The 10,958-nt window shown below is 34.3% G+C and overlaps 1 protein-coding gene across 2 annotated transcripts in view; it reads right to left on the bottom strand.

Moving 5' to 3' along the window:
• Positions 1–1,528: 1,528 nt before the first annotated feature.
• LOC138706037 (Krueppel-like factor 8) overlaps positions 1,529–10,958 on the bottom strand; it is an 877,162-nt gene continuing 867,732 nt past the window's right edge. For both annotated transcript variants that reach the window (XM_069834934.1, XM_069834935.1), the window contains one exon: positions 1,529–10,357. In XM_069834934.1, the coding sequence (XP_069691035.1) occupies positions 10,185–10,357 (173 nt within the window). In that variant the 3' untranslated portion in view covers positions 1,529–10,184. The remainder of the gene's footprint in view (positions 10,358–10,958) is intronic.

Here is a 10,958-nt window from a genome sequence, read left to right as displayed (position 1 = left end):
TTTTAGGCAGTATGATGTGTTATAATACTGAATAAAAAAATTAATTGTTCTAAAACCATTACTACAAATTACTTCACCCGGGACGGTCCGTACACTGAGGCACACTTTGGTCCATTGTGCATCCTATATATGCGATAACTGTCCAAGTCCGACTCTGACAGGTGGGCCATCCTGCCTTAGCTCCTCATAGTCAGGTCCCATCCGCACACGAGTAGTCTGATAAGCTCCAGAACCCGGAGCCCTAAGCTCAGCCTTTATCAGTATCAGAAACCTGTACTACGTCCAAGATTATTGCAGATGATAGATGAAAATCAAGAGGAGGTATTGGTGGAATAATAGGGGGGAACGAGAGCACCCCGAGAAAAACCCTCTGCAACGTTTCCTTTATATCCACCGCATAGTGCTCTCGAGTTCTTTTGAGAAACAATGGCGGTACAAAATATTTTTGTCTTAGACCCAATTGTATAAAACTCCCTGACTAAAGATCAACTTTGATCGAAGATCGAAAAGTGAACCGAGTTCAGACACTTCTATTGTATAAAACTTTTCTGCGATCAAATTACCTTGGTTCAAATGCAATCTAAGTTCACGTGAAAAGGATTTGGCAACATCGCATAAACAGGTGAAGTATGTGATGCGCGGATCATGTTGTACAGGTTTGTTCAGTGTGGCCAATCTAGCGACTTTAACTCTTTTTGAACAACAATTTCTTTTAACTTTTATATTGCTTAACTAAGGGTTTAGCGACCTTTTTAACATCCCATAGTGACAAAATTTAATCTTTCTTTGTAGATAATGAGAAATCTAGCGACTTTACAACTACTTTTTGGCGACGTTCCTTACACTCTGTTGGAGACACTGGTTTGTTTTGTGCAATGTAAATAATGGCGGGCAATAAGAAGAAGGTTGACCGTTCTCCAAATTATTATCATGTTATGGTGTTTGATACTGTTAAACATAATAAAGCTTTGTAAAACGACAATTTGTTTAGTAATACAGTTAATTGAAATATCCATTAATAATTAATGGTTGTTATAAACATAATATAATTATAGGTTATGTTATTTGATACTGCTGAACACGATAGAGCCTTATAAAATATAAGATTGTTTGTGTATTAAGGGAAGAAATTGAAATATATATATATACATATATATACATATATATACATATATATACCTACCGTATCTATTAATATTATTAATAATTAATATTTTATTTGCACAATCTGTCACTCGTATATTTCAAACAGAAAATGAATAACTGAACTTGGATCATCTAACTTAATCGGAGAAATTTCTTCAGTCAAAGTTGACTTTAGTTTAAGGCAAAGTAATCTCAGATTAGACTTTATACAACACAAAATTCCAAATTCAGCTAGAACAAGGATCAATTTAACCTCTGATCTAAGATTAAATGGTTTATACAATCGGCCCTTAGAGGTTCATATTCAGGAGAAAATGAGGAAAAGAGAGTTGATAATGGAGATAAGGAGACAGAGAGGATAACAATAAAAAACAAGTTGTGTGAAATAAACAAGAACATAGATTTATTTGCTCATTTTTTGAACAGCAACTGGATGTTGTTATGCTGTCCACTTGGAATGTCTCAACCATATTTATTATAAATACGTAAATGTTGTACCAAGCGAAGCTTCCCCTGAACCTGCCGTACAGGAGAAGTTGTATTATTGTACATGAAAAGAGAGATGAAATGCACCTTAGCTGTTTGTCCTCAGAAATAATAACTCTAAACTTACCTATACAATTAATATTTACATCATAATCTATTCTAGGAGTATCGATAGAGAACTGCAATAAATTATAAAGACTATAAACCAGATACAAAGATACTGACCATATACATCTTCTATAACAATATAACAAGGAGGTGGCGCCCAAGCTAATGTGGACGCTATAAGCTAAATCCACTCACTACGCCTTCACCCTGATGCCTTTGCACACGGGTGTTAACGTACACTACTATCTATACAGTTGCACCTTGCACAATTGAGTGCAAGGAGGTATAAAAATTATGTTGGTCCCTTTGATAAAAGTTAAGACACGTGTGTACAAGTGATATAAAGTCTATGACCCTATCACCACTGGCCTTGGGAATAACTTAAAAAGACAGCGGAAGCCATCTTTAGTAAATAATGCAGAAACGTATAATGCAGAAGGGATCTCACTGCAGAAAATTTCAACAATATTCCGTATTAACAAGGAGTCACATTCTAAAGGATAAAGTGCCTGTAAGCTCCTTATTAACTGTAGTTGATCTTCATCAACTGTAGTTAAAAACGCGAGTTATTAGTTACCGAATGTGAAACGGTTTTATAAACTAAATTAGTAGCCTATTTCAAACTAAAAACTATAATCCGTTCGGCCGCTGGATTTAAAAATGTACACGATATTTGTGGCAGAATATTGTATTATTTTATTTTTGTCATATTTTCTTATGTGGAATGACAAACTTCTAAATCAGCCCTGGGCACAAGACGGAAGCGGAACGGAATTCTGAAACCCCCCCACCCATGTCCTTTCGCCTTACACTGTCTTATAAACGTATCAGTGATGGATTTCAGGCGGCCAATGAGAGTGAAAGTTCGTAAAAGCTATGATGCAATCCGTCACTGCCAGTCTACTCGTCTCAGCCGAGGATGATGAAGTGGAGAATTAAAGGGAAATCTGAAGTGACTCAATTGAACTAATAGCGTCCAGGCCTGTTCTAGATGCTAACTACTCAAATCCTCTATATCTTGTGGTTCTTCCGAAATAAACTCACAGTATCATATCCTATCTATTCACTCCATTACAATCTGATGATATCAATTTATTCTGAAATAAATTTAGTTCATTACTTATGCACTCTCTACGGTGAAGATCTGCGGGCGTGATTACGTGAAATATGTTTCATTCTGTGAACTAATACTAATTCCACGACAATTCTCACATTACATCAACAATACTTCTCTCTTCTTCTTAAGCTCTACAACTTTTATTGAGAAAATACCGAAAATTCGACATTATTATGTATAGTATTCTTCCACTATTATATGTATAATATATCTAAAACATATTTTATTTTACGTTCTTTTTACACTACACTACAAAGTGCACGAATTGATATATTAATAGAACCATAGTGAAATGGGGCAGGGAAAACCACTACATTAAGAAAGAATTTTTCCCTCAGTCGTTTTTCACTACAACTTTCAGAGGATTTACCGAGGATTCAATTCCCGTCTAATCCATGAGAAGTCGTTAGTTAACTAACCTCTAACTGGGCCTATTATGCAATTAACAAATGTTTCTACATTTTCTCTGACAAATTAGAAACATTACAAATAAAGAAAAGACAAAAACATAGTTCTGCTTGTGTTACCCTTATTGTAAATATCTTGAATAGGTCTCTAACTATGAATAATATATTCTTACAGGAGTTCAAGCGCACTAAATAGTCTATGTTACATGTCTTCGGAATAATTTAACCATTGCTCTTAGAAAGAAAATAATGTTATTGGAACTTATATTTGAAGGGATGAGAATGATATAGTCCTAAGCTATACAGCTACAAATTTTAGAGGAGGACGTGTTAAATGTTCAGAGTCAAATGCTATTATGTACGGTATCGTAATTTCTTCGGCGTATACTTACGTCATTTGTTGAATAATTTTTATAATATTTTACTAGTAGCTTCCCCATACGTGTAAGAAATGAACTCGCACAAAATACATTTTTGTTAAAAGTGTGGCTCTGGACTACCTCATTCTCATCCCTTAATTTGAATATTTTATTGTCATTTTATCTGAAGGCACAGCATACTACACACTGCTGGAAGTTGTTAAGGGCTTATGATATGAAAGAATGATGCGATTAATACAAACATGATGGAATTTGAGCACTCTTATAACCGAAATGTAGCCCAATAGGGGACGGAATCAAGTTCGCTATAGTAAGAAACAATCGAACTGGCTTTTATGACGCAGGCCTATATGTATAACAGGAAAATCAGTCGTTAAAAATCGATTCTAAATAAAATATTCAATATGTATGTATGACACGTCATTGATTTATCATGCTGTACCGGAACAGTGGGTAGAATAGCCTTGACAAGCTGTATTTTCTCGTGAGATACGATAGGATTGTGTTATAAAGGAGAAATATATGGATGGAGAGAAGAAATAAAAAAGTGAATAGAGAAATTAAGGAAATGGATGGACAGGAAAAAAGGATGGATAAATTCAGGATTTGGGAGATTACATGTTTTAGACTTTTGAATAATATTTGGCAACTCTGTTAGCGAGTCCTTTAACATACTACGCGTCTTCCTAAAAAGGAAGTAGATCTACTGGCTACACATTTAGGAAATACCAACAAATGACACCGTGACTCAACAGAGCACTATGATGCCACCATCGCACGAATTTGTATGACTTCTCATAGTTCGGCGATTACTGGCCATTCAGCAAGAAACACTGCAGTAATGCAACAAAAGAGTATCAATTATTCACAAGTATTTTACCACAATGGATCCAATACATCAGGAATACAAACACTGGCCATAGATTTGATGTAATGACTAACACCCGGGCGCGATAGCCCACAGAGGGCCAAGGCCGGCCAGCTGCCTGCTGGCTTCACGTCCCCATACTTCAGCAGAGGTGAACGATCATTGAACCAGTAGTGTTGCTAGCAGAATGATCTCCCCAGCCGTCACAGCTGATTTACAGAACCGGGTGTTCGCTACCTATCGTAGCTTCCCAATTTCATCACGATGCTGGGTGGACACCGGTCCCATACACTGGCCGAAACTTCATGAGAAAATTTATTTTCCATGAAGACCTGAATCAGCGCGCATTCCATAAGCGAGTCCAGGCATAGTGCCTTGGACCAGAACGCTATGGTGCAGGACTAACATTGATGTAGTACTAAATAAAATCTACAATTATCTCATAAAATAGTGTTAGTAAAAATATTCTCTGATTAAATGTATTCATATGATGAAATAGGCTACTTGTTCGACATCGTCATCATTTTTATAAAAATAAATGTGTCGGGTTTTCTCAGGGTTTACTGATATTTTCTTCGGAAGTTGTTATGCAACTTTTGACAAACGTACGTATAATTATGTAATTAGCTAGTTACCTATGACTAAAATAAACATAATAAAAGATAGAGTACAGTAAACAGAAAGTTATGAAACTGAAACGTCAGTACTCTGTTCAAGTTCTCAAAGTAATATCTTGCATTCATTGTCACAAAACTACATAAAATAAAGTTATTTCTAGTGTTGTTAATTTCTCTTCACTCGTTTGGATTGTATTCAGATTTCAAAGGCGTATTTTTTATGAATCGAATTCAATATAATAAGTCACTCAGAATAATATTCACTTTATCTGTAATATTCACCCGACACTCTGACACATATTAAATAACGGATTATTAACATATGAAATGCTTTTTAGAAACACTGTTCTTGCAATCATCTGTAACTTCTGCAAATAAATAATAAAGCTCTACCTATAAAACATTCATTGTCCATTAACCAACAAGCTAAGATTTCAGACTATCTTTCCTTTTTCTCCTAGTGAACAGCGATTGAGCTTTTCAAAGTGGAAGAGTGAAGTGCATTTGATCGGTACGAAACCCTAACTCTACTTCAGTAAAGCAATTTCTGCAGTGAGAACCAAACCTAATTCTTCTGCATTTAGAATCCCATCAGCTTGTGCTTCTTCGGGTCCGCCCGCCGCTATCTTGAGAAGACATTTTGGACGGACACAAAACTATGATAAGGAATGGCAAACCATACAACACAGCCGTGTTTGAAATACTAACTCCAGCCAACATATTTATATGAGGGCCAAGAGAAAATATGCAATATCCATGTGTACAAGATCCAAAAAATATATATAATTATTGTACAAGTTCACATTCAAGGCACACTAATCCCTTATTTACAATTCCAGCTCCTATTACTATATACATATTGAATAAATTAACTGGAGGAAATAACATGTTATAATGCAACCTCACATTGGAGTCTCGCGTTTGCCGTTTAGATGTAATATACGAGTTTGTTTCATGCGGATAACAGTAAGCAACTGTTCATAGAGATCCATCGTGTAAACAGGTTGTACGCATGATTTGCGTGGGAACGGACCTCTTCAAACCATTAAAACAATCTTAATTAATTCTCTCTACATTTATGGATTAAGCTTCCGAGACAGAAACGTACAGATGGATCCAAAGTTGTCTACTATGACAATCACAAAAAGGATACTGTTGTATCATGTTCATTTTTGTCCTTGCATTCTATCCATCACATCTTGATTGCGACACTCCAAAGTAGGGTCAATTACAAAGGGACACCAGCAAAATGCATCTGGTTCCATAAAACCACAAAACATAATCAACCATGGAATGTCTATGAAACACATACAGAGTAAAACAATCTTCAGTAATCTCTTTGAGCTGAAATTTAACAATGGCCGGTACTCCTGTACTTTAATCACAGGGTCCTCAGGAAATAAAATTCTTGAGATGGTAACTTAGCCACTCGTAGGCCTTCTTTAAACTGTGAATAACCCACAGAAATCTATTTAAAGACGGAATATAAAACAATTGTTCATTCCTACAGTAAACAGTAACAATTTATATAAAATAATGTTTTGCACTGGTACATATTCTTTCGGCGAATTTTATTGGTGAATTAACATTATTTTTTTAAACTAAAACAATATCCGTGAAAAGCACTTTTTAAACAGACACCTACTTCAGAAAGTCTTACATTTAAAACGCCTTAAAACTTTATTTTGAACCAAAAAGAACATTATTCACTGATAAACAGTTTATACAGTACTTTGTGTTTAAAATTTTCTGACATTCTTCCTACTGTATCGTATAATCAATTTTATTCCAATAGTAATTAAAATGATAAATTTATCAGAAAGAATTGTTATGCTACAAAACATTGAAGATAAATTTAAGAGGGCGACCGTAACCATCTCAAGAAGACTTGGAAGACAAGTAACTGTCAACATGAAGGGGCTATCATAGTAGGCTTTGTTAAATCAACAACAGGGATTTCAGTCTAAGATTTGTGTGAGATCTAAGGGAAATTTACTGGCCTCAGAAAACCTAAGATTCAGCACACGAAAGTTCCATTCTGTGTAGCTTGAGTTTGAAAGTTAATTTCAGTGCAGCAGTGACTTCGTATGCAAATCAAGGCTTGTTTTTGGGAACCTAAGGCTGGTTCTCCAGGATATTGATTTTCTCTCAAACGCTCTTAACAAAATGTTGTTCTTTTTTTCAACATACCTCTACTTACGCATGCACTCAATTCAGTTTTAATTGCTACTCGAGAATTAAACACACTCCACATGAACTCCAAATTGCTCAGCAGACGACAGAACTGCAAATTATGTCATATTACAATAATATTCACTATTATTCAATCAATAACAATCTTTATAAAAGTTTAACTTGCTACCGAATGATGCCCATGTGAATATTAACTCCTTAGCAACAAAGAAGGCATCCAAATCAAAATACTGTATATCTTCCTACTAATTCACGGCTGCAAAGCTTGTTCAACAAACCTGAGCTCACTGAATAAAACTGAACAAAAGATAGTTCCATTTGTATGAAATGAAGAAGACATGTCACTCAACTTATGACTTCACTTTAGAGTTGCCCAGAGCGATCTGCGCAACTGGTATCGTCCATCTTTCGAACTCAAGCTCACATTTAATATTACATGTACTACACAACCTCCGAGTGTCGTCCTATATTTATAACGACTCCCAAAAATATATATTTTTAAATTATTTATTATATATTTTTTCTCAACCAATACTTAACTTGATATTTAATATATATCTGCTCACTTCCACACTTAAAATATATAAAGAAGTACCGGTATTATCTCCAACAAACTGAACTCATACTGGCTCCAATAATACTACTGTTTTGTGACGTAACAAAATAAATATCCTGCCCCAAACTATCTACATATAGCAAGAGACTGTCTCTACCCCATCCTGAAGAAAGCACCAACAAAATATTATTGTGTTCCTTGATCACCATACAAAATCAGTCGTTATACAAACTGATATTAAGCTCAGTAGGAGTCAAATGGACCATACATGATCCCTCTCCTTTTAACATTTTGTTTCAGGGAAGTTCAAATTGATATAGATTCATCCAGTTGAGTCGATATTGAAGATCTTCGTATCAATTCTAGTTTTATTATAATACTAACGTTTGAATCCATTAAATAAATATGCGTGTATGATAAAATATTTTCTTTAATATAAATATATTATTTTCAGTTTCAAATCTGAAATTCTTCTTAGAAGAAATGTACTTATTGAAAGTAATTTTAATGAAATTATATTTTTTGCACGTAACGGAATAAATCCTCATTTGAAAATTTACTATATATTCCTTAAATCTTGAAGCAGCTACAACACCGACTAAATTAGATAAATCCCAAAACTGGGAAGACTGGTAGAATAACTGAAGGATAAAGATTCTAATTTTTTCCATCATACAAATAATGTAAATATTGCCAATTTTATAAACAAAATAAAGTTGTGTTATAAATGACCAAATGCATTCTAAAGAAAACATAAGTAAAGTCTCAAATTATAATACTGCAATGAAAACGTATGTAGATTTATGTATTTCTTGGATTAAAAGTCTGATTTATACATTTCACAGCAAAGAGAATTTAAATTTAATGAGAATTTGTTAGTTTTAATGAGTTATTTGACATTTGTGGAAAATCGCGGGATTGATAGATGCTCTAAAAGCATGATAACTTTACAGAACAGCTATTTTAAATATAAAATTCCATTGATCTGCAACTTTTACAGAACTTGGTGTGACTACCTTATAGAAAGTCACATTTCACGCTATTAACACCATATTTTATTAGAAAGTACAAAGAACAGAATCTCTCAATCATCTATCACATGAACGTGAAGCCTTAAGGAGTTTGAAAACTTCCGATAAACTAATCTTATGCGTGAAATGTAATTTAAAACCATAACAATTAGAACAAACAATACAGACAGAATAAATGTTAAAGGAAATTATTGCCTTGATCCAAATAGGAACAATGAATTCATATTTTATCTTCATTAATATGGAAGAACAAATAGGTACTTCATTCGAAGTTCTTATGAGGGAGTTTTGAACTTTTCATTCGGATATTTTACTCAGACTGACATACAGTTTTCTGAACAGCAATGTAAAAAGTTATAATCTGAGTATTTCCAAAAAAATAAATATCATTTGTACTCTCCAAGCTTTCATACTGGCCAAAATTGAGGTAAAAAATGATGCTACGCGTTAATAAATATTTAAGATAAAGTCTTATTCAACAGGAACAATATTACAGTCATTATAACTTGTTAATTCGCATATAGATTTGAAGGTGAGTAATATGACGCACAGAAGCAAGTACGATTTGGCAGCGAATGCTGAATTCAAAATCTTGTACAAAGGAACGAGTTAGAATATCTATCCTTCATATTACGCTCTGAAGATTCTAAAGTCCCATTCACACATTGGACATAATATATATAACTTAATTGCATGCAGACAAGATCGAAACCTAGATCAATACTAAATAAGAAGTCCAAATCAAGATTAAAATGTGTCAACGCAATATCAAAATTAATGGAATAATAATAATAACAACAGCGATGTTTTAAACCCTCCACATAAAAGGAGATAAACATTTTTAACAGTGAAATTGTCAATTTTGATTTCTTTATCTTTAGGATGCTCCATTACTTAATTTTCTCAAAGAATCCTATTTTAGTATTGACACTTTTTTTTGTTGTTGTTATATTTCAAAATTCATTAAGATTGTCAGTTAATATTATCAGCACTGCTGGATTTATAAGTGACACTTCTGCAACCGGAGCATTTTGGCGTTGACTATAGGAAGTAGAAACTGATAGTAATTTAGTGGTTCTACCAAGATCTTTGACAGCGACTTCTGGCGATATCATCACATGAATATCTGAAGCAGCAGAATAATCAAGTGCTTGCTTCCACGAACACATTGCGCTTTTTGGTGGCGTTTCGATTCTGTCTGGTGTGAATGGGGCCTTGCACCGAACTCGCTGTTCGCATGGCCAACTATGACTAGCTTGTTCGGGGGGTCTGGGTTCAGTGGCGCTTCATGTGCAGGGACAGGTGGTCGGATCTCGAGAAGGAGCGCTGACATAAATGGCACTTGAAGGGTTTTTGTCCTGTGTGTTTTCTGTAGTGACGCGTTAATTCGTCGGAGCGCGCGAACTTCCACGTACAGCCTTCCCACGTGCACTGGTAGGGCTTTTCACCTGCAACACAACAAAACGCCAAATTATTTCCAACATCAAATAATTTTTAGGAATTAAATAATTGACTAAACATGGCAAACATAACAGTACACATCAATAATTCACTTTATTAGCTACGCAGATTGACAACTAAATTATATTTAGCATGCCTTGCCATTATTTGAGGGTATATGGAAATCTTAATTTACATCTTGCGTTAAAATTAGGAAAGTTTTGATTATCACTAAAAAGTCTTCACTTTTTAACACAAAACCATCAGGAAAAGAACGTACTCATAAGGTAAGTATTAGCACACATTTTAATTATTTTAGGAAAGTTTTGATTAGCACTAAAAAGTCTTCACTTTTTAACACAAAACCATCAGGAAAAGAACGTACTCACAAGGTAAGTATTAGCACAGATTTTAATTATTTTAGGCAAGTAGTCTCAAATTCAGGACATTACAATAATATTTCATTTTTGTTCAGAATAGTGAAAAACACATCATAATATACGATTATAAATTCAAGTTTTAAAACTCACTACTTGTTCATTTCTGTTCAAATATGAAACAAAACTTTAATGAATTCATGAAGATCAGAGCATTTTCATGAGATAATCG

This window comes from Periplaneta americana, chromosome 9 (genome assembly GCF_040183065.1).
Source record: "Periplaneta americana isolate PAMFEO1 chromosome 9, P.americana_PAMFEO1_priV1, whole genome shotgun sequence".
Lineage (NCBI taxonomy): Eukaryota > Metazoa > Arthropoda > Insecta > Blattodea > Blattidae > Periplaneta > Periplaneta americana.
This window is presented reverse-complemented; position numbering and strand designations above follow the sequence as displayed.